The following is a 25,020-nucleotide window of genomic DNA, read 5'->3' on the forward strand; positions in this document are numbered from 1 at the left end:
GACCATGTAGCTTCTTCCCAAAAATGTGTAGTGTCCACTTTGTCCGAGTTCTGAGCACTTACATGGTGTTTTGGATGCAACTCAAACACACAGAAGTAGTGGCTTGGCCAAAAGTGCGGCATGAGTGTGAGGCAGAGAGACCTGGAGTGGAACTCATTTGAATTACTGCTTTCTTGTTTGGGGTTTGGAAACACTGGTGTGTGTTTCTGACAAGTTTTCCTAAGTTGTAGTTTGTGATGCAGTAATAGACTAAACCCTGGTCCCTGAAACCAGAAACCCTTCCCAATAGGTTGGCGATTTTCTTCACTGAGGGATTGTTTTTTAGTGCTTACAGTGGAGCAACTTCTGCTTGAAATATTCTTTGAGATCTTTGAGTCTTCAGCAGAGTACAAAATAAGGGTCCCAAAAGATGATGTCTTAAGAATTCTGTCTGGCTTTGGCCGCATTTTCCATTGAGTTCTGAGATTTGTTACTTCCATTATTTTTCTGGTGAAACAGGGATAGCCTATTAATGATATTTGCCTTTCATCATAAGTCTTTCAGGTTAAAAAAATACCCTTTTTGTTGATTAATCCTCAGGTTTCTTTTGAGAATGAGCAAATATTCCTCTGCTCATTTGAACTGCAGCAGAACTAAATAAACTATACTTGTGTCCCTTAAGAGAAGCTTGTCTGTTCTTTTTGAGGCCCTAGTCTGAGTTTCTTGGAGACAAAATTTCAAAATGACACATGCTTGCTTGGAGCTCCTGAGTCATCAGCAGGACTGTCTGTTTCCAGGAGCAGATTAACCTGTAAGAGCATCACATCCTGTCAGTTTATCTTGCTTTTTGGCTGTACCAGCTCAGCCCCTTCATGTGAAGATTTGATGGCTGGCGCCCAGATACTGCTCTGAACATTAGGACCCCTTTGGGGGTCAGCTTCTCTCTAGGATGTGGAAAGAGCAATCTATAGGTGCCTCTTAGTTGTTCCATTTTTAGAAGGCCCTAAGAATAACTCTGAATTTTTCCTGTCAGAGATTAGGCTGCTTTTTACCTTCACAAAAACCCCTAATGATTGAGCACCCTTCAAAGAATGGCAGTTGTTTTTAATGGCACCATATCTTGAATGAACTGATGCTTTTTGATATATATTTGATCTTGATAGAGTGAAATTGAGTCATATGAAAACAAATCATAGACCAAAGTACATCTCTTGATGTTTTTAAAAATTCTTGCTCCTCAGCAAATGATTCTACATCCATTTGCTTCACCAGCTTCATACAGATGCTTTTCATTGATGAACAGTGATGGAGAAGCCAACAGCTTGGCAAACGACCTTTTTTTTTCCTCTTGCCTCAGTTGTGCCCCGTTCCCCTCATCTTTCAGTGTGTGTCCCTGAATCAGGGATTCAGGTGTGCTCTGGTACAGGCTGGTGCTGGAGGGGTGCTGTGTTTTCATGGGCACACTCATGGGAAAGCTTTTGCTTTCCCATCCTTGTTCTGTCACCTCCTGCCTGCCCCCACGCTGGCATTTGTACATGCTCTGGCGAGGTGGATTGAAGGCTTAAGCCTGTTTACTTCTTGGTGTGTGGTACAAGATTACAGGATTGAGCTGAAGATTTGCTGGTGGTTTGCTGTGTGGATGTTTGCTCCACTGAAAAGGTTGATTAATGGTTGTGGGTTTTAGGAGGGGCAGGGAAGGGTATCAGGACTCTATATGGTGGCAGTATTGGCTGAACTTGGAATTTTAGTGTGACTTAGGTTTGTCTTGTAAAGTAAACATCTCTGGAGGATTAAAATAATTTTTGGATCTAAATCTAGAAAATTACTTTGTTGCAGTTGTTCTAGACTTAACATCTTATCCATGAGGATTTCTCTCTATATCTACATTAGATTAGTTAACAGATCACATCCTTTTTTATGAGAGTTAGGAGCATAGATTAGGAGTATCACTGCTGTAGCATTTAGAAGGTAAGAGTGGAATTGTGCGTGTTGAAAAGCTTTGGGAATGGCAGTGTCCTCTTGATGAATGACTACATTTTTCCCCCTTTCATTAAAGCTGTAAACACCAAGACAAAATTATATTCTACCAAAGCAGCAGGGCTCTGCATTTGATTTTTAGAAATTCCTGTTGCTGTGAGTGGGTGATAACTGTCAGCTGACTCAATGTGACTTGCTTTGTCTGAAACACAGTAGAGAACGTTATTAGTGTGCCCACTACTGCTGCCCACATACTGCTTTAATCTTCCAAGTGTTTTTAGTATTGCCTAACCATAGCTATGCAGCCTGTGCTGTGAACAAAGTGAATTACTGACAAGCAGATTTCTGGACTGGTTACAGATGCCTTCTGTGTTAGGAAACATGATTGCTTTTAGTATAAACACGGGGAAGGGTGGCTGTGCAGTCTTGAGTGGACTGCTTCATTTGTTTGTAGTGTTAGTGGAAAAAAAAAATCGCATACCTGCACTTCAGATTTGTTATGCTACTCCCACTGCACCCATACTGTGTTCAGTGGTCTGTCAAGAACCACCAAAAGAGTTCTGATGGAGGTAAGCACAGAGCAGGCCAAATCAGCTCTTAAGATAGGCAGGTTTGGAAGTCAGTATCTGTCTGAGGAGCTCTGTGCTGCTACAGGACAGCTTCTTGCTGGTGCTGGTAATACACCCCCCATAATTTCTGAGTATTTAGAAATGTGTGTGTTGAAAAAGTGTTTTGCTTTTTCATTCTGCTAAAATACTGTGCTTGGCAGTTGTTTAAAGCATGGAGAAATGTCTTGCAAGCTGGTGGTTGAAACATTGAGGTGGGTGGGAGTAGTGCTTGTCAATAAGGATACTTTAAATCCTCTTATTGCTGTGAATAGTTTCAGTGAAGCTGGGGCTGAACAGTTGCATATAAGTCCAGTGCCAGGGAGGGTAATCTAACAAAAAGTAAGTCTTCAGATGTTTGTACTTTAGGTTGTAAAGTGATGCGCTTGCCTTTTTGCCTCAGGTTATATTTTAAGCTTCTTTGTCTAGCAGAACTTCATTTTTGTGAAATTTAATGATGTGCTAGCTAAATGCAACCTGCTGCTTTCTCTTTTGTAGATGTAGCAGCATCAAAAGCAATGCCCCTTATGTGCATTTTGCAGTTGCTGCTCCTGTCTCTTACCAGGTTCCTGATTTTCAGAGGGAGGCGGCACAGCAGTGATGGAGGCCTCAGTGTGTCAGCCTCTGGAGAATGTATTTGCACTGGCAGCCAGTGTATTGCTGTAAAATGGAATTGCACTCATGCAAATGAGCCTTGCACCCTGCTCAGATTAGTGGGAATCTGTTCTTGTACCCTCCCTTCCCTCTCTTGCCCAGGCACATCAGACTGACTGCCTTGGACAAGTGTGTGCATATTGATTGTTGACATACAAATTGCCATTTGGAGCTAGAAACTGAAATTAAGTTGGGAAAACCAGTCTTTGTTCCTTTTCTTATAATCACAGTTGTGGACTTAGATAAGCAAGGGGATGGTGCTTAAGCAAGAGTTCTTTGCTATGATTCATAACAGTTGTAAAGGTTCCTAAATTTTGTCTGTAACATTGGATGGGTTGCAAAGGTCAGTAACTAAATTACAAAACTCATTTTATGTGGTACAGCTGGCCAAATGGAGGAAGGTCCTTTCCAGTCACTGCCCATACTGCCATAAAGGGCAATTTCCTTTGCTTTGATGAAAGTTAAATGTTTTTTGCTATAAATGGACTGTGCACATTAGAAGTTATAAGGTGAAGGAAGAAAACCTATTTTCAGTGTTTGGTTAAAGTTATATGGAAATCAACATCTGAACTCTAAAAATAGCAAGCTGAAATAGGAATTCACACTCTAGTCTGTACTGGATGGGATTCTCAAAGCCAACTTCTGTTTCTTTTGTAAGTGGGAGTGTTTTATACTGAGGTGCAGATTCCTTTCTAGGAAAAGAAACTCCAAAACCAAACAACCCCAAAAAACCTAGTTTACCTTCTTATAGCTGTGAATGTGGTGCAGTTCGCTTGTCCATTCCATGGTCTGGATTTCAGACTTTACTGGATAGGCTTGGTTTTTGCATGCTGTCTGTGAATGACCGGCATGGCACAGTACGTTTTTTTAGTTAGGAGGTGTTTGAAAATTCTGCATTCTTGTCTCCTTGCCTTTGCAAACCTTCTGCTGACATTTACCTCAAGGAAGTGGAGGATTGAAATGCTGCTCATCTGTCTTAGGCAGCACTCAGCTGTCCAGAATGTGAGGGCTGTGCAAGTGCTTACTCCTGCTCTGAATTCACAGCTTGTTCTGTTTTTCTTATGCATGGCATTTCTGCAGAGGTGGTTTAGTTACGAGTCTCTGAACAGCTGTAGTTGTCTGAAATACTTGAGCAAGAGTTGTGCTTGAACCTTATCTCTCTAGTGTGTGTAAGGAAGCAAAACAAACTCCACAGAGCTGAGGGTTTAAATGGTGGGACTTTGGTTCTTGACAATAAAACCTCTTACAGGAGATGGTCTGGTAAAGGAACACGCAAATATGGAAGAGCTGGGTACAACTACCTTTTGTATTTAGCAATCCAGAAACACTGAGATTCCAGATAACCACTTTGGATATCCTGTTAGCTGGATTGCTGGATGTACAATGCTCAGGGTTTGTGGATGAGTCCAAGCAGCCATTTGCAGAAGTAAAATGGTTTTGAAGGAGTGAGAAGGCAGATGAGTGTCACCTTGCTTATGTTCATCTTCCTAGGCTAACTGTATAGTGGGTTTCCTTTGTGGGTGTGCCTGCCCTGTTATAACATTAGAGTGCTTAAAGATAAGATTATTAAGCAACAGATACTGAAAGGAAGTGTAGGGTCAGTGGAAGTGTGAGCTGACTTTGAAAATGCCTTTTGATGGCATATGGTACAGATTGCTGTACTCTCTTTCTCAACAGAGCAAGAGAGACTGGGGAAGAAACATTTATTCATGAAATCTTTTCCTAATCCTGTCATTCTTTCTCTTTTGTGCAGGGGCTGTGCCATAGAAGATGCACTATTACCGATATTCTAATGCAGAAGTCAGCTGTTGGTACAAATACTTGCTCTTCAGCTACAACATTGTCTTTTGGGTGAGTACAGAATGTGGAGGCTGAAATAGCTGAGGCATAGCTAAGTTTTATTAACTTCATTACTCTGGTCAAGAGAACAAGCTGAAATAGTTGTGTGAAAGCAGGAAACTGATGTATAGTATGCCCCAGGTGTTGTGTAATTGAAGAAGCTTATCCCTTATGAGAAATAAATTATTATTAAAAGTGTGAGGACTCAGTATCCATATTATCCATGTTAAGTTGCATAAAAGAATCCTCTTATAATGTTTCCTTTCAGATCATCTTTGATCATTGTTGGGTGGTGTAGCTGTAAATACACTATGCAGAAGAGAAGAAAGGAGCTTCCTCAGGGATGTGTCAACAGCTGGCAGCACATGTCATGCTCTGTGGGCTGCTGAATTGTCTGATACAGTCTTGAAATACAGAGCTATGGACTAACCTGCCTATAATGTTTAGAATTGTGGGTGTGAGAAGGTACAACAATACATGAGTGGATTTAGATGTTAACGAAGCACCTGCCTTGGAAAAGAAAGGCCTTTAAAGGTTAGAGCATAATGTTGCACCAGCAAGAGTTAAGATGCCTGTGAGGGGAAGATGAGGAAGCAATTCAGACAAACTCAGTAGTTCCTTTTGGAGAACTTTCAGGTCAAATTCAGGTTAACACAAGTTTGCACCTGAAGTCCTAGAACTGCAGTCATGGAAAGGCATGAGTAGTCCTGGAAAAGTGCAGATACAGGGACTTGTCCAGTGCTAGCCGTAAAATTGCTGATAACCTCAGAACTTCTTGCTACTGTTGCCACCTTTTGTTTACTAGGGCAATACTCCAGCACGATACTGTAACATTAAACCACAGGGGAGTTATCCTCCTGTGGGTACCTGGGCAGAAAAGATTTACAGAAACTTTTCTTCCATTAAAGTTTGATTTTCTACAGTATTGCATAGTGAAAGTGATCATTAGGCATGATATTTTCAGTTTTTCAATTGAGGATGCTTTCAACAGGTCAGAAATTGTGTTTACAAGCCACCAGCTCTGCAGTTCCTTTTCTTCTGTGTTGTGCAATTCCCATGTACCTGTGGTAGAGTGTGGCACAGTGAGGAGTGATGCTTGTCAAACTGTTCTGGTTTTCAGAGAAATCACTTCATAACTGTGTGGATGCTCTTCAGAAGTTCGTGGTGGGATATGTGAGAATCAACACTCTTGTTCATGAACACATTAGGATTCTTCTAAACCTCTACTTTTTTCTAGTGAGTGTCTCATGAAGTGGGGTCTATGAGTGACTGTTTCTGACAGTCTTTTAAACTGAAATTTTGTCTTCTCTGTAAGAAAAATTCTTGACAGTCTTCCTCCCCTGTTTTTCTGCCTGTTTTTTCACAAGAATAAATTTTGTATCTTTTTCTCCTCCACAGTCACTACATTTTTCACTATTTAAAAACTGTATTCTCTTGAGACGAATGATGAAGATCTAAAGATTTTTCTGTTCTTTAAAGAAAAACTTCTAAAGAGATGCCAAAACATTGAGGAGAATTGATAATAGAACCTGTGTGTCCCAGCTGATCTGTTGGCTGGAGGAATTAGCTTTCTGAACAGGTGCTTGTAGTCCTGGTAGCTTCCTCAACAAAAGGATCTGATGCTTCTGTTGACATTATCAGGCTGACCTAGTAAATGATGTGCAGCTACAGTTCTTTGGATAAGATTTTTGGCACCTTTACTTGTAGAACAAGCTATGTAAATGCTGAAGGTAGACACCCCTATAGGCAGTCCATGTGAATCATTTAGCTGACACAAAGATTCAGGAGCCTGTGAAATCTTGCTGTCTGCAATGACTGCAAATTCACCATTTGTGAAACAGAGTGAATTTTCTTAAAAAAACTGAAGGACTACCAGAAGGGGAAATGTAACCGTAATCCACAAGTAGCATTTAAAGAGGGAATCTTAGTTTTGATTCACTTTCCTTGGGTTGCAGGACAGGTGCTTCTGGGAACTTGTTTGTGAGCATTTGTTAGTGAGCCTGGCTGCTCTAGAGGTGGATGAGGGATGGATTTAGCTGGATGTCAGAGGGCCTTTTGGCCATATAAGTTGTTAGAGCTCTCCTGTGTGGATGTACAAACCAGGTAATAGTAAATAGTTGCAGGAAAATATTTGCATTTGTTCTTCTGTCGTCCTTATTAAAGGTAAATGTTGACTTTCCCATTGTAGCTCTAAAGATATCATTGACTTTATAAACTTTAAAGCATGTGCTGATGTAGTAATTCCCAGAAGTTTTAGATTTTTCACTGGGTGGTTACTGCAGTTTGTGTCATGCTTCAGATGCAGTTCACATAGATTGGGATTAAACAAAATATTGAACTCCAGGAGGGCAAATATGACTAATAAAGGCAAGGTCAGTGTAATCACCCTTTAGAAATCTATAAATCTTCATTCTTTGGAAGTCTCTTTTTTTCAGGCGAGTGACTTGGGAATAGAAAGTTCTGGCTTTTAGTTGTGCATTGCTGGCTTGTAATACCACTTCTCTATTCTTTTAAGAAAGGGAATGGAGGCCAGAGGAAGGCTCTGCCTGGGCCTGATTTTCATGTGTGATTACTTTGTTTCCATCTTGCTTTTTAGGCAGGCTCACAAGACTTGGCCTGTCCAAGTACACTCTTGTTAATGAGTGGTGATAAGGCAGTGCTGCAGCCATTAAGATATCCCTGCAGAGAGCAAGATAAGAAGCCTCGACCTTTTTGTGCTTGAAAGCTTTTTTTTTTTTGGTCAAATCACTTCATTTGTCATGGTGCAATTCAAAGACTGCAACAATGCCAAATGAGGAGCTTGGTTTTGGCACCTTTCTGTTCTGAGTCGTTCTTCAATTGAGTGAGCTCTTCTGTGAGAGCTCTGGTGCTTGCTGCTTTGCCTCCAGTGGAAGGGATGTTTTTTGGGGTAGATTTGCACCTCACTGGGCCATGGCTGGTTCAATGAAGTGAAGGATTGCATGTGTGCTCTGCCAAAGCCTTTTATGTTGCATATGGGCTCACTGTCTCTCACATGAATTGAGAGGGGAGGGTAAAATAGCTTTTAGCTCCCATCACCTGGGTTTATCTTCTAAAGGTCAGTAGCTGTGTGTGATTCTTAAGTGTTATTGGAGGCAAAACCAGAATTTGTCACTCATCCTATAGGAGATTTGGCATTTTGCCCTGCACGTGGTGAGGAAGGTCAAAAATTCTCTTCAGGTCTGGAAAAGAATTCTGAGTTTGTCTCTTTGAAAAATAAGAGAAGACCCAGGTTAGCATAAGATTTTCTTGGCTTTTCCAACATATGTTGTTTTCCAGGAACCTCTGTAACAGCAATGCTGTGCCAGGAAGAGGAGAGAATGCACCAGCAGGTGGTTTCCTGGCCCTGAGAGGAAGAGTCTCTGAAGAGTAAAGGATAGGAAGGAAGGGCTGCAGGCTGCTGGTTGCTCTAGCATGGGTGGAGCTGCAGTGTAAATAGGATTATCTAGGGAGTGGGAAATGGATTCTCTGTGAGAATACACAAAAACTGCATGCAATTCCTATTGCTGCCTCATCAGACCTAGGGACAGACTGACCCACAATCACTTTGTGTTGCAAGAGCTGCCTACATCTGAGAAACAGATTAGCCCTGCTTTCTCAGTTTGTAGTGTGATTCTGGCTGCACAGTTGTAGGAATCATAGGAATTCAAAGTGTGACTGGGAGTGGATACATGGGTGATGCTTAAAAGTGATGATTTGGGCACAGTGTCACTGGGTTGGCATCAGTATTGTACATCTGAGCAGTGCCTACAGTTTGATGCAATATGTTCAAAAAGTGGATTTATCAGTTCTAAAGCAGGAAATAAGTGAATGCTGGTAAATAGTGTTTCAGGTTCTGGGCACAATTGAGCTGATTTGTGTATGTTTCCATCAAATCTTTCATGGAGTAAATGTCTTGAAGGGCTCTGCAGCATGGCAGTGAATTGGGAAATCCAGTTTGTTCTTGTTTACATGTTGTTCAGATTCTGGGGAAAGGCAGATTGCAAAATGCTGTACTTTTTGAAATAGCTGACTAGCCTACTCTCACCCTGGGAACACTTTTGGTTTTCCTTGCTTCTTCTCAGTTGCCTGTTGTCCCATTCACTCAGCCATTTATCTCAGTGCACTGGAGGAGGTTAAAACCTGGCCTTTAGTTTAGGCAGGATCAGTTCCCTGCCTGCCTTGCAGCCATCCCTTGGGTGCCTCTGTGCAGGTGTGTTACAGAGGGGATTTTCCTGGGGCTGATGCTCTGTAGAACTGTGGGCATGCTCAATCACACCAGCTCCTGAGCAGCTAGTTTGATCAACATGGTCTGCTTTTACAATGGTTTTCAGTGAGATACTTTAAAGTATCTTAGGCATAGTCTTTGAAACAAAAGGACTTATTTTCATTTTACTACTATTTTACATTGTTGCAGATTGCTTGTTTTGGTCATTGCACCTGTCAATGCTGATGGCTTTGTTTCTTCTGCAAGTACCTCATACTTTACTAGATTTCTGCAAAAGTATTTTTTAATGTATCTGGTTTGGTTGCTTCTAGTGAAATTGGAGTTGTTTGTCTTAGCTGAATTAAGTTTTAGATTTATCCACATAGTTTTAATGAGACTAAGTTTATTTTTCTTCTGATAAACTCTATTTTACTTGTAGCTAGTTTGCACATATGCTTATGGAAATAAATTTGCAAAAGTAGTATATTTTCTTGAAACTGAATGTTTTATAAAAACATGAGAGCAAAGTTCATGTTCAAAGGTGAAAATAATGCATGCTAGTGAAAAATCTACTTAATCAAAAATTCGTTAAAATTTAATTAAGAAGGTAATTATAAGAAGGCAGACAGTCTGAAGAGGTCACCCTATTTATAAATTCAGTAGCACAATATTAGTATTCTAGTACCCTTAATTTGTATACAGCGAGTGGAATATGTTCTTCCCAGTAATTTTTTTCCACCTTGTTTTCTGTAGAAAAAATTTCCAAAGATCCAGCTGTCTGTATAAATTACCTTGATTACTGCAAATTATACCAGCTGTTTTCATCTATCTCCTTGCATTCCTGGAGCATTTGGAGTGAAAAGGATGAAGGATGCATCAATTGCATGCACTGTGCAACTTAATGACATACAAGTTTGATTACTGACTATTTCCCCTGCTTTTTTTTTGATCTGAAGATCACTGGGTTAAGATCTAGGGTTGATAGGGGTCAATATTCTGTTTATATTGATGTGGTTTTTGATAGTATTTTTCAAGTTATGTTTTGATCCAAATGATCACTTTAGATGTTCTTAGCTGATTCAGAGTCCAAGGTGAGTACTCATTGTGCTATTGCTTCTGGCAATTTATTTAGTACTGCTTTGTTTAGTTCTAGCTCCATGTGTCAGTGGTGGTTTTGGTTGTGTAATCCAGATTATGGCATATAATAATTCCTGCATAGACAGGAAAATTATAAAAGGTCATTTTAGTTTGATTATTGAAATTGGATATTAAAAACAAGTTGCCTGAGCACTGAAGAAAGGGAATAAAATATTAGAACAAGTAACTCTTGCTTCTTTTGAGTGACTGTAATTCAGCAGTATTTATTATACAAGCATATGAATTAGTGGAGGGTTTATTGTTAGATTTGGTGCTTATGGAAGGTAATAAAATGGACCATGAATCCAGCTTGATTCACATGGGCTTAAACGAAGTAAGGGTTCAGAAGACAACCTGTATCCAATCAGAGGAGAGGCTAATATAGAGAGCCTTGGCACAGAAGTCACAAGGAGCAGACATGGCTACTGTCATAGTCATAATATTGGTGACTATTAAGTGACTAAATAGGGAACAACCTCAAAATGCATTAAATATTCTGACATCTTCATTAGTGGGCAGGCAGACACTTTATAGCAGGTCCTTGGGATAAGGGTTACTCCCACTTGCATGCTGCTCTGTGGGGCTATCTGTTAAGTGTCTCTTCTTCTTGAGTAATGTGCTTCTCCAGTAATCATGAAGAATCAAATTAAAATACTTCTTAAAAAGTAATTTATAAAATGTATAAATGTTGTGGAATAAATGCCCTTCAAATATTTTTATAAGAGATGGACTCATAGGGAGTAAGATCCCATTACTGTTGTCTCAAATTAGAGGCAGTATTTGTTTTATTTGAGCAATAGTGCTACTAGCTAAGTTTTTTGATAGTGTTGTTGATAATTACATCTAATTTTTGTTTTTAATTTTAGCTAGCTGGAGTGGCCTTCCTTGCAGCTGGTCTGTGGGCATGGAGTGAAAAGGTAAGGATAAGAGGTGACTGGTCTTATTTCAGTGGCTGCCTCCTCCTGCTCCTGTGAAACTACTTCCTCAGGAAGCAGCAGAAGTTAAATGTAGCATCTGAACTCAGGAGCATGTTCAAATAATCTAAACTGAGTTTAGTTGGAATTTGCTTCTTGTCCCTGATCAGGATTTAAGCTGTGCCCCTTGGTATTCAGAGCTTTTTTATGAACTTGTAAGAGCAGGATGCTGGCCAGAATTTAGCCTTTGTGAACAGGTTCTCTTTCAAAAGCATGTTTTGTAAAATCTGTATTTCTCCACTCACCTCCTTTTATTACAAACAAATATTTGTGAGGGGTATGAGCTGTCCTTATATGTTAAAAAGCACCACTAAATCTAAATGTGTATCTTTGAAATACTTGAGAAAGATGCTGCCTATCTGTTGGCCATCTTTTGTCCACTTTATTCCCCAAAGAGCGCTTAAGTGATTGTTTCCATGTAGAGGAACAACACTGGGGAACATGATGTAGCTGAATAACTCTTATTTTTAGTAAAGGTTTCTTGTAGCTAAGAAACTTCCTCAGCTGAAGGAAGCTACACACGTGTGCTCAGTTCTCCTGTTACAAGAGAACAGAATGATACAGGTATGGCAATGAATGGTTCCCTCACTGAATGGCTGTAAAAGTATGAGTTTAATGAATCCAAGCACTAAGAGAAAGTGACCATTACCAGATTCACTGATCTGCATCTCAGGCAGGAGTGGAAGGCAGGTGCCCTCCCTGTTCAGTTGTGCCACAAACTAGTAAGACTTCAATTAGCATCATATGTTCACTTTTCCTTAATTGAAGTGGTTCCATACAGCAGCTGTCTACATGCAGAGGGGTTCTGAGTCCTCTGCTTTTTGGAAGTGAGTTTTATGGTATTTTTAATTCTGACATATTTATTCTCCTCCTCCCTGCTCCCCATGTGCTTGCACATATTCTCATAACTAGATTAGTGCTGTCATTGCTATATGAAAACCTATCTTGACACACAAATGCATTTGCCTCCTATTTTGTTGTTACAAAAGAATTTTGTTTCCAGCCCTTTAAGGAGGATGTTAAACTTGCCTTGAATTTATGTTCTGTAATGTTCATTCTTCTGGTTTTTTTATACAAGCACATGGGATCTGTGTGGCTGGAGACTAATGTCTCCATTTAACAAATTGGCTTTATGGTACACTGAAGGGACTAAAAGGCAAAGGCAGACTCTTTCTGTCTTTCTTTTTTGAACGTTTCCTGAGTTATTTCTGTTCTCTGTGCTATCTTGCAAATAAATGCTTCAAAGCCTTTCCTGTGCTTTTGAACTTCTGAATGGTTCATGAAATCTGTTGGTTATTTTTATGTCAGTTCTGTGCTGTTTTCAGTCTTTCAGAGCAGTGCCATTCTTCAGCCAATCGTGCCTGTATTTCACAGATAAGCATCTTGGTGAACAATAGATGGGAAGTAAGAGAAAAACTTTGCAGAAACTGAGCTGCAGTGGTAAACCCAAAGATAAACTACAGGTGGTGGAAGAGTTCTGAACATCCTGTCTCTTACCACAACATGAAGTACATTAGGTCCATTTCATTTCTCTGGCTTTGTCTCTCTTCTTTGTGCATTAGGAGTACAGATTAATTCCTCAGCAGTCTTTCTCAGGCTATAAATCCTGTGCTTCTCTTTTGTGCTTCTCATTTCAATATATTGAAATGAGACTGCTGATTTGTGGGAAGTGTTGAAAATACTACATGGGCGAATATTACCATTGTGACTCCTGTTGTTTGATTAAGATCCAGTCTCTCTAACTGGTGCATCTAATTGGCCTATTCTTATGATTTTGTAACTGACTTTGGTTATTCTGAACAGGCACATAAAAATTAACTTCCATAAAATTTTAAGAGTCAGTATCTGTCAAACAACAGATACTACAAAAGTCACGAAGAGTGAATTATTGTAAAGTGTTGGTAGAAACAAGATGAATAACACTGAGCCCTCTTATCAGGAAAACAGTTTTTGTTAGAATTTCCAAGACCAAGTTTGGAAGCTGTGAGGTGTAACAGTTTTTAAAAATGAAAGTGTGTGACTGGTAAAACATTATCAACAAACTAGGACCATTTTGTAATAGCCTGTTTCAGCTGTTAGTCACCAGCTGTTGCAAGGCAATTCTGAGTCCTTCAGTTTAATTATTTTTTTTCCTTTTCATCCCATCAGCCAGTTTTGATATAAACAACTCTGTCTTGCTGTTGCCAAATTAACAGCTCTGACAGAATCTGTTATGGAACATGCTATGAAAGAAGATGGAGTCTTGTGGAACGCTGCAGTACTACTGTTAATCAATGTCCTCAGCTGATGGAGTTCCTCCAAGGACACATTTTCTTCTAATGCTGTAGATTTTATTTTGTTAAGTAAGCAGTTGAATAAGAAGTGATAGAGATTTTTCCAAGGTCTTATCTTGGGATGTATATCCTTTGCACTTTATTCTAGAATGTATACCTGGTAGCAAGATGGTAATTTGCATTTTATTGAAAGAATTGGGCAGCTTATCAGTGTCTCTGATATTTTTATCTTACATTAAACATGGCTAGCTTGAGAATATACTCTATAAAGAAAAAAAAAATAGTGAGCATGTGATGATTTATTGTTATTTCTTTGTTTCAAAAGTGAAAATATTTCCTTACTAAAATGTTCTGTGTATTGTTGATGGTTGTTTGATGAACACTCAGACTGCTTCAGGGCTGCCTGCGTGTCCCTGCAAATCATTCTCATGAAGAGTTTGTTTGTCCCTTCTGTGTTCTGCATGTTCCATGTTGTTCTTGCACATACCCTGAGAATCCTGTTATATGTATTTGATGGAATTTTAATGGTATCTGGTGTAATAACTTTTTAAAACCTAATCTAGAAAGTAAAAGGAAGGTTTTCACTGTGTTAGCATTGCATTCACATACATTTAGCAATCTAAGCACACAGGCTTCATAGCAAAGATTATTGTGAAGATAAATGGTTTCTGGATAGTTAACAAAAAAGAAAATATTGCTTCTATGTTAGGCAAATTGCAAATATAGAGAATAGATAACTGCTTTTGGTGTAAGAATATCAGGGGTGAAAGGGGAGTGTTTTGACTATATTGTTATATTTCTGAAAGAGTTTGGAGGAGCACTGCTAAGACTCTTTGGCACTAGAAGGGTTGTAAAAAGTGAGGAAAAATATGCTTCCCTTGAAAACAAAAAAAATAAATATTATTTCCCTCTTTCAAATGTCATCCGTAAGGTGCTTTGTCCTTAGAATATCTTTCCCTTTCTCCCACTTAAACATTAGGATTGGAAAAGTTTTCTTCATATATTTTTTAGGCCATGATATTGGAGTGCCCTTGTGATTGATACATTTCAAGTTGATATAAAACATTAATTCTTTTACCTTGAAACTAAATGAACATTCCGTGATAGAATTGAGCTTTTGGCACCATCTTGTGGAATTTTGTTTGGCAAATAGACATAGGAGGTTGTAGGCCAAGAAACTGACTTACTAAAAGTATTGCTAGCTATAACTTTACTTCCTCTGCAGGGGTGAAGAGAACTGGTAATGTCAATGGCCATTTCACAACAAGACTTTTTTTGTTGGTGTCACTGTTGGAAAGTTCAAGGGTTTGCAACCGGTTCGTTGGGAATCATGTGGAAATCATCCAGAAGGAATGCTGAGCGAATGAGATGCTTACAGGGGTCACGTTCTGTTCTGGCTTTTTCTTGCAGGGTGTATTGTCTGATCTGACAAAGGTGACTGGTCTTCACGGTCTGGACCCAGTGGTGCTTGTCCTGGTGGTGGGAATAGTGATGTTTACTTTGGGATTTGCTGGTTGTGTGGGAGCACTGAGAGAAAACATCTGCCTGCTGAAGTTTGTAAGTAACATCATTACATGAGGGAATTGTTGTATGTGTGAAAGCTGCAAATAATGAATAACTGGGAGTAAGCATAGATAATTAATGATAGAATTTGGTTTGTGGCAAAATATATGGTAAACTTCCTGCCTTGATAAACCTCTGAGTAATGGCATTGAAAGCAGGGTGGTTCCAGCTTATCTATTCTCCTCTTTGTGGAACATGTTCTTCCCTGCCTTTTTTAATTTGTTCTGCTCTGCAGTGATGTTATGTAGGTATATCAATCTGACATTGTGTTGTTATGGAACATGCTTAGTCAGTTAGGAATCACTGAGAGAGTATAATATAGTGGAACAAAATCCCTTAAAAACTTTAAAGTTTCCTGTACATGTTGGCAAAACTTTGGGACTTCAGAGAGTGATGTAAAATTTCTTAAACGGTTCTTTTTATACTGAGGCTTCTTCTTTGCTTTAGAGATGAAAACAGCCAAGCTAGACAAAAAAATTGAAAAAAAATTATAAAATTAGAAACAATCCAAGAGGTAATCAAGACTTCTTTAGCCCTGTGTTTTACCAATTCTCATTTATTATTGTTTTGGTTGCTGTGAATAATGACTGTCTGGTCTTTTTACTGTCAAGTTCAGGTGACAAAAAGAAAAGGATAACTGCCTCTTGGGGTTTCTTTACCTTATATACTCACTGTGCTCAGTGTCTGTACTGGATCAAAATTTGAACCCAATTCTGTATCTGTTTCTGGTGGTATAGGGATGCATTCAAAATGAATTCATATTTTCTAATTTAGGACTTTTGTTTTTTACAGTTCTGTGGAACAATTGTGTTTATATTCCTGTTGGAGCTGGCAGTAGCAGTTATGGCCTTCCTGTTCCAGGACTGGGTGAGGGACAGGGTAAAAGAATTTTTTGAGAATAACATTAAATCCTACCGAGACGACATTGACCTCCAGAACATCATTGATTCACTACAGAGAATCGTAAGTTCATGTCCTGTCACTTCTTTGATGCCTTCTACGAGAATATAGATTTTAAAGTTTTCTTTTTTTAAAATAGAATTCTAATAATTTGTAGCTAATAGTACTGTGTTACAGATGTGCTGGTTTCCTTCCTTCTGTATTGAAAGCAGCAGGGAGGGAAGGTACCCTGAGATCCAGGCTTGTTCTGATGTCTGCTGTGGAAGCTCTCTCAGGCATGCATCTGGCTTTGACCTTTGTCACTTGCTCCCCTCCCCTTTCCCTTGCTCCCTAAGAAAAAGCTTTCTCTTAAAAAATTTTGCAATGGAACTGATTGTATGACAATTACATCTAAAGTGATAATTTTTATGATTTTTCTTGACGTGTTGACACCCGTTTCCAGGAGCAATATTCCAGATGTATTGCTTTGATTTCACAGAGCTTTGATTTCACGGCTACTCATTTTACTGTTGTCATTGATTCTGCGCTGACTTAGGGATAGTGAAGATTTGTAAGAAAACACTGTTTGGAGGTATTTTAAAGATAATTTATCCACTGAACAAGCTTCTGGAATGTGTTTATCTGCTGCAGAACCATTGCTGTGGTGCCCAAGGTCCAGAAGACTGGGACTTCAACATCTACTTTGACTGCAAGAGTGAAAGCAAAAGTCGTGAGAAGTGCGGAGTTCCTTTTTCCTGTTGTATACCTGATCCTGCTGTAAGTTATTTCCTGGCTTTGTTGTTGCCCTGAGATTGTCAAGTTATCACAGGAAATACTTCCTGAATAAGGTGTTGAAGGGCTTTGAGGTGTCCTAAATGACCAAAAATTACTTTTGTGCAGACAAATGTTTTTTTTTGTGTTTCTGTTGCATTCTTTTCAGAGTCCAAATGTGGCAACCTGTTAAGTGAAAATGTGTTGTCACCAGGAATTCAAGCCATTTTGGTATGGTTTGGATCTAAAGCACTGGTGGCTGGCTTTGTTTTATTCCCAGTGTGTTGTTTCCTTGGATCCCTGGCCTTTTTCAGGCTTGTAAAGAGCTGAGACCTCTAAGAGTGTGTTTACCCCAAATGGAATTAATGTTTCAGCACCCCTTTGTCAGACAGGCAGGAGTAACTCCATTTGCTGCTTTGTCAGTAATTAGTGGAGTACTCATGTATGAAGTTTAAAGCTTCTGAGTCAGTCCTTGGTTTTGGCAAGGTTTGGCTGCTTATTGGTTAACTTGTTTTACTAAACTTTGTGAAACTTTTAAGCCTTGCAGTAGATGCCAAAATGTGGAGGTAGGGGCTAACTTATAGTGCTCTATGGTATCACTGGGAATACTTAGAGCTTAAAATCCATCCAGCAATCCTTGTGCTGAGAGAGCCATTGCTAAGTTATATTTAATACCAAGTGGGTTTCTGATTCTATTGGAAATCAGCTGAGGAGAGCCTTTGTCAGGGCCATATTCAGATTCCCCAGTAATTATTGTCTAGCTTAGTTTGGAGCAGTACTGTTCAACTGCACATTTCTCTGTTGCTGGTGCTATATTTAAGGAGGCAGAAGGATGCTTAAATCTGTTTAATGTGAGATTCTATTATTATTTCAATAAAACTTACTACCAGTTTTGTAAATGCACATGTCTCACCGGTGTGCTGGCAGTGCAGTTTTCATGTTAAAACGTTGCTAGTTGAATGCCAAGTGATAGAAACAGCTGAGATTTCTGGTGCAGGGCATCATCTGATATCATCATCTGTAGTACACACCTTTGCTTTGTCATTTGTTTTCTTCTGTTCTGCTTGTACTTTGCTTGTTCTTGCTAAAAATGCTTTTAAAAATGTTTGGCTCTGACAATTGATTTGTTTATGGCTATAAAAGATATGAAAACTTGCTGTGAACAGAAGTGAGCACAAGTAAATTGACTTGTTCATTTGAAATCTCTTTTGCTTTGCAGCAAAAAGTTGTGAATACACAGTGTGGCTATGATATCAGAAAGAAGGTAAGGGATGTGTGTCATGTTCTGTGCCTGCATAGACAAGACTAAAACTGGTGGGATTGCTGATAAATGTGTCAGCTCAAAATTCTAGGAGCTAATAACTGTGCTGCATCATACTACAGGTAGAGCAGGGTAGACATTGTCCTTTGTTTAAAGTAACCCTCTACTGTGGGAGGGGAGAGAAAACAAATTGGGAACAGGTGAGGGGAAAGGGTTTCAAAAAGGGAGAGGACTTGGATTTCAAGTGTGCATTTCAGTTACCAGTTGTAACAGTCTGAATCTGCTGATCTGTTGTGTGCTAATTTGACCATCTATCATCTGCTAATTCTACTGTGTTTCTAACAAGGAAGATGCAAATATCAATGTCTGACATTCCCTGATTCACATGTGTATTTTTGAAGTGTGGTTAAAAACTTTACAGCAAAAGTGACAAAACATTAGCCTAGCTAGATCGTGTGATTGATCTTATAGTAAACTTGAGCAGAAAAGTAATGTTCTTATTCTTCCTTTCTACCATTAGAGCAAAAGTCAATGGGATGATCAGATTTTTGTCAAAGGATGTATCCATGCACTTGAAGCTTGGTTACCCCGAAATATCTACATTGTTGCAGGTGTCTTCATAGCTATCTCACTGCTCCAGGTTAGTTGTTATTGTTATGATTCTTTGGAAAATCATCATGTTTGCAGATAAAGACCTGCTGAAGGTAAAAGTAATTATGGACAGAGGTAAAATAAATATTTTGAATGTGGATTTTTTAGGTTTGATAAGAGGATGGCAGAAACACCTGTTATAGTAAAGGGGAGTTAGTTTGAAAACACCTGTTGCACAAAGCAGTGAAGGTTATAATAAAAATACAGTGCAGTAATAATAGTGTGTGATGATTGGGATATATGTTGTAATATTAATATGGTCATACTTAATATACAATTATTTTATAAAATTTTCCCTGTGTTTCAATGTCATTAACGAAGGGCTATTTGCTGTCTGCTCCAGTAGATCTGAGCTCCAGCCTTCTATCACAAACCTGAACTAAGATACAGCCTTGTCCTTCATGCTGAGGTTACCTCAGCCAGCTGTGGGTAACCTGCAGTGGCTGACCTGAAGTGGTTGTAGCATGCTGCTCAACATGGTTGGGAATGTAAGAGCAGGGAAATCGGTGAACAGGTAGCAAATGTGATGTTAGCAGGACCAGATGGAAGATGGAGACTTCTATTTCCTCATCAGTGCTTCATACATCAGAGAGGGAGCAGAAGTTCTCAGTAAAGCATCTTACATTGCTGCTTTCAAGGTGGATGCTGCTTTCATTGTGGCAGTTGTTTGCACTGCATTAATTTCTAGGCTATGAAATTCCTTCACTTCAATGGGAAACAAACTTTAAAATCTGGTACAGAAGGTATTTTCTATGTAATTTACAATAGTTGAGTATGGGGTGCTGGCAAAAGACTTTCCTCCAGCCCTGGTAATACTGCCCTCTGTAGCTTAGGGTTTGATACGTTTTTATCACCACCTGGTGATAATGCTTCCATGGGATTGAGAAATGCTGTGCTAAGAACAGCACCTCTTGCTAGGAAGATGGTCAAGACACAGTTTGATCTTTTGGCAGTGCGTTGATTGACAATAACTTGACAATGCTGTTCTCTATTCATGTTCCAAGGCTCTGTGAAACCACTTTCAGTTAGTTGTATTTTCCAGTTGGGTCTCTTGTGCGTTAAGCTATTCATTGTGGGACTGAGAATTAGACATAACCTGACTACATTTAAATGAAATCTTTTAGCTTTCCAAAACTTCACTCTTGTTTTATATTATTGCTAAGAATGTCTTAGGAAATTTGCTGAGTTACAAGTTTATCCTCAGTTCATAAAGGAAGATTTCCCTGAGAACTGACATGAATGTTAAAATTTCAAATTTAAAATGTCTCTGAATAATCTGGGACTACTCTTTTCTTTATGACAAGAAGTTCATTTTAGTACAGGTAATTGTACATTCTGTCTGTATTTAAAAAAATTGATCTAAAAACTGGCTAGGTTGTTCTTCAAAGTTGTGGAACAAATGCAAATGTCTGCTCTGTAGCTTTAGCAGTAGGTAAGCATGGGTGTTTTATGACACTCAGACTTGGTTAAGTGGATTTGTTCTGGCTCTAAGGCATCTGAAAGCTTATTATTTTGAAGGCTACTGAAGTTTTACATGAAAGCATCTTTTTTATGAGTTTTAGTACCTGCAGGATTTTGTTGCCTTTATTACCTTTTAGTAATAGCTATGCTTTGATGGATGATCTTGGCTATGAAATATCTGAACCTGCCAACAAACATCTTGCAGAGGTGCATTACAAGTGTTTTATCTCACAAAATGGTGTATTTTTTATCCTTTTAGATTTTTGGGATTTTCCTAGCCAGGACATTGATTTCTGATATTGAAGCTGTAAAGGCAAGTAATGCCTTCTGAATATGAAAGCAGACCCACGTTGCAAGACAGCGTATGTTAAGATGATTGATTGGACACCAAGGCAGAAGAAATGCACAGACCATGAAATACTCCTGTTATTAAAAGCCTTATGTGGATTTTTTTTCCCTGCTCATGGTTTTTGTTAGAAGCTGTTACAAAAACAATCACCAAACACCTGCTGTCTACCTTTTTTCTGGCAAGACAACTCAGCGCACCAGCGTTGGTCTCCGAGGAAGAAATGGAATTTCCCAAGATGTTGGCAGAGCAGATTTTAAAGACTGTAGCAGGGAGCCATGAAACTGCTGTAAACCCTCTCCTTGAAGGATTGCTAAAGGAGATTGTTCTGTCTTCACTCCTGTCTTCTGTCTTAAAATGTAATCTTGTCAAATGTCACATGCTGATTTCTTCAGAACCTTGCAATCATGTTAATCTCTCCAGTAGACTTATCCAGCTGTTTTTGGCAACATATCCAGCAACCATAATTGGAAATTGGGAAAAAAATCACAAAATGTCTAGATCTTTAGTTGATTTTAGGTTGTGCAAATCCCACGCTATTCTGAAAAATGCAAGCCAGCTCCCAGGATGGGAAAGATCTGACTATCTGTAGCATTAAGTCTTACAAATCTCCATTTCAGGCAAGAGGGTGTAAACCCTGATGCTGTTTCCTGTCTGAGAAAAATGTAAATATTCTTTATTTATAGAAGAAAAACCTGTTTAAAAATGCTTATCCTTTCAATGATCAGTAATAGCTTTAAAAAGTGCTGCCTGCATACACTTCAGAATGCAGCTTGTTTCAGTAGGTAGCAAGCATGCTGTGCTAGCTGTTGATGGCTTTTGTTATTCCTCTAGTTTCTGTCACAACTGCTATGTTGATCTTCACAAGTCTTAAGTGCCACTACCAGGACTGATGAAAGACTTACAAATGCAGTGTTAATCCTTACTGGAATATGTTTTTAAATAGGGAAGTACAGATTTAGCAAAATATTATAAAATTGTTGAATTTTAAAGTCTTGTATAAAGCTATTGAGCCATCAGTTCCGCCTGGTTCATGGTTCAAGTGTGAATCAAAATGCAGTGAAGCAGAATAATTTCTTCAGTCATTTTCTACATGAAGCTGAACTAGTCCTTCTTATGTCAGGGTTTTCATTTTAATCAAGAGAAAAGTAAACTCTTCTTCCAGTCCTCCCTTTGTGGGAGTTGTGGATGGATCTGTGGGTCAGTAGGAGTTCCAGTCTCTTCTGTAAGACTTTGGTGTTGTATCCTTAGCTGTAAGGTGAAAGTCTGTGGCCGAAGTGGTTTTGGAAGTAGCTGTCAGTCTTACTGTGGGCCATATAACTAACATCATTTACTGCTTCCAGTGACACCAGGGTTTTCAGGGAGCAGGTTCACTTACAGTGCCTAACACAGTGTAAATTTTAGAAAAGTATCTATTTTTATAATGATATTTTACTATGTGTAGTGTGCCTGAAGGATTTAATACTTGTCTTTCTAAAGTATATGGCTTTCTTTGGAAGCCAAGCTTTTAAATATATTGTCTTCTTTTTTCTATTATGCATGTATTAACAAACATTTCACTGGCAAAAGTTGATCAACAGTAAGAATCTTTGTGTCTGGTGGATTGTCCAGACATCCTTCTAGCTTGTAATCTTGAAGCACTTCAGACAGTGCTCATGTGTACTTCAGCTTTCATAGTTCTTTTTCTGGCCAGTGATTGAGACACAACAGGAAAAGGAAGCTTGTCTAAGGATGGCTGATTTCCTTACAGTAGCAGAGAATAGTCTGCTATTAACTCATCTGAAGACCTGAAAGTAAAATGGCTGGAAGTACGCTGTGACTTCTGAAATTTGGTATACAACAAGGAAACAATAGCAGTAGATCACTGAGGGGAGAGCAAGAGGCATTTCTTCTGTAAAGCCGTGAATTTGAGGTCTGTGTTACCTGTTTGTTGAATCTGATCCACGAGGAGCAGCCAAAAATGTGTGATTGTACTACAATTTACAACTTGGTAAGCAGCAGAGCAGTGGCCAGCAAACTGTGCTTTAAATTCTGGTGCTTGAAACTTTGTAACACCTCATCAGCCCATTTACTTAGTTAAGGTTATGTGTGATAATCTGGTGTATGTAAAACTGGAGGAGGCAGATTCCTATCTGGAAGTTTTTAGTCATTGAAAACACCAGCTAGGGAGTACATTTCCCTTTGCCAGTTTCTGACACAGCCAGCTCCTGATGCTAGGAAGGAATTCCAGCGATTTGGTGAAAATCATTCTGGAGTCAAAGATGGCTGTGGAGCTCATGCACTGAGCTGCTGACAAGAGCCAGCATTACAGATCAGGATTCCAGGGTCTGCAAATCTTGCCAGGTTACCTGAAGACTAATTAATACTTGGTTTTTTTTGAAGTACTGTTTGTATGCAAACCAGAATTTAACTGAAGTATTGTATTTCCACAGTTCATTCTTAATGGCTTTGGCCATATTAACACCAGCCTTTGTATCAATGTTTCAGTTATTTGGAACTGAATTTGAGAGAAGTTCAACTTATTTGAGGACCTTTAAATTCATGGAGTGAGTTGTCTTTTTTGCCACTGTGGATCAACTTCTCTGTGCTTATTCAGTGTAATTTTTTAAATCCTGGGGCTCTAGGTTGTTTTGCCCCTCTGTGTGCTGAAGTACACCCGTAGGTGGCTGGTGTAATTTCAGACTCGTAATGGGAACACTTTCTGCTTAGTTTTATTTAGCACCTTCTCTGTGGACCTGCAGTGACTTCATGGCTAAAGATTTAGGTTATGGTCTAAAAAAAGTCTTGTCAGCAAAAGCAGCTGGGTGTGAGCCTGCCTCTGAAGCCTCAAAGGAAAATTAATTCAGTGATCTCAAGGAGAGGTCTGATACATTGTTGATGTTGAGATTTCAGCGGTTGCATTTGGAACAAGTTCACCAACACTACAGTGGAACCAAGGTTTTTCATGAAGATGTCAAAAGAGGCCAGACTTGAAGAACTGGACTAAGAGAAGCAAACTTCAACGTGATATCTTTTATTTCTCAGAAATGAGCACAATGTATTTCCGTTAAGCAATGTATGTATGTGTCAGTGTGTTTGACAGTGCAGCTGCCTCTGGTGTTATTGATATAACTGCATTTGGACCCAGTTTCTCTGTACATGAAGAGGAGGATGAATATAAGCACTGAAAAAAGTGCAGTGACCAAAGGACCTTGGGTTGCCTTGTGAAAGCCTGAATGTTTCTTCCCAAGAGATCTTTAGCTTTGGTGAGCTCATGCAGTGCCATGTGGACAGACTTGTGCTCCCAGTCCGTGGAGCTCCATGTGACCATTGATTTGGGTGTAGAATTGCCTTGGGTTTTGTATCCCCATCCTTCCCTCTTTCTTCCCCTTACTGCCTGTGCATTGTCATGCAGCTTGAACATTGTTCAGCCACCAGGAGGGGAGCTCTTGTCTCCTCTTCTGAGATGGCTTTTCTGTGTGACTTTCAATATATTTTTTTCTCAAGCCTTAAATTTGATTAAATAAAATTCAATATTTTCTACTCCTGGAGTTTGATTCCTGAGATTTGTTGCTTACAGTCACTAATATTTCACTCTTGAAGGTTTAGACTGGCTGCTGAGACTGCAGTTTGTGGGTAACCCAGAAATGGTGGAAGTCCAGGGGTGCTTATTTTTGTATTTTGCTGAAACTAATTATTTATATTTTTTCTTTTCAGTTAAAGTTGTTGAATAATAGATGAGCCTGATATTTTTCTCTGCATTTTAAATGGAAAGCCATGAGCAAGTGAAGAGCTGCAGAATGGTGTAGAGTTAACTATTCAATCTCTGGACATCAAAAAAAGTTAACAGTGCTGTTTTTCTTTTCTCCTATTATGTGATCAAAACTTGCTTATGTGTTACTCAACAAGTGTCACTTCTCTTGGGTGGTTTTATGAAATTCCCTTTCTCAAGGCCACTCCTGAGAGTGATATTTGGTGATGAGTGTCATGGGCTAAGTAGTGCTACTGGGTTTTGCAAGTGGAAAAGCTTTTGCAGGAACAAAGTTGTCGTGTTTGTTTGCAAACACAAACACAAAAGCTCCCAAGCTTTTCAGTCTCTACCACTTCATTGTTTTGAATTTGATCTTTTAGGTCTGGGCAGCATGACTCTGCAATGTACCTTCAACTGCTTCAAAAATTTCCCATAAGAACAAGTTGTGGAATAAATCTGTTACCTTCTCATCTAGTGATGTTTTTAAACACAAAAGGATTCCACAGAAATGTTCAGAAATGTTTGTTTTACTACATTTCTTTTTTTCCATTATCTAAAGTTAAACCCAGGTTCTCTTATGGGTGGTAGTGGAATGCTGGCTGCCTCTACATCCTCACCCCTGCCCACTTGTAATTTCTGACTGGCTTGTCCAAGTGTGTTCACTGACTGTGGTTTCTTGTAAACTTTGCTTCTGCAGAGTCTCATTCCAGTAGGTG

The 25,020-nt window shown here is 39.2% G+C and overlaps 1 protein-coding gene across 2 annotated transcripts in view; it reads left to right on the top strand.

Moving 5' to 3' along the window:
- Positions 1-24,143, top strand: part of TSPAN14 (tetraspanin 14) — a 33,571-nt gene extending 9,428 nt beyond the window's left edge. For both annotated transcript variants that reach the window (XM_054277122.1, XM_054277121.1), the window contains exons 2-9: positions 4,969-5,066; positions 11,262-11,312; positions 15,053-15,199; positions 15,998-16,168; positions 16,736-16,861; positions 18,075-18,119; positions 18,637-18,756; positions 20,488-24,143. In XM_054277122.1, the coding sequence (XP_054133097.1) occupies positions 4,986-5,066; positions 11,262-11,312; positions 15,053-15,199; positions 15,998-16,168; positions 16,736-16,861; positions 18,075-18,119; positions 18,637-18,756; positions 20,488-20,559 (813 nt within the window). In that variant the 5' untranslated portion in view covers positions 4,969-4,985 and the 3' untranslated portion in view covers positions 20,560-24,143. The remainder of the gene's footprint in view (positions 1-4,968; positions 5,067-11,261; positions 11,313-15,052; positions 15,200-15,997; positions 16,169-16,735; positions 16,862-18,074; positions 18,120-18,636; positions 18,757-20,487) is intronic.
- Positions 24,144-25,020: the final 877 nt, after the last annotated feature.

The sequence above is a fragment of the Melozone crissalis genome, unplaced genomic scaffold (genome assembly GCF_028551555.1).
Source record: "Melozone crissalis strain CALT ecotype California unplaced genomic scaffold, PUWL_Pcris_2 ptg000019l_1, whole genome shotgun sequence".
Classification (NCBI taxonomy): domain Eukaryota; kingdom Metazoa; phylum Chordata; class Aves; order Passeriformes; family Passerellidae; genus Melozone; species Melozone crissalis.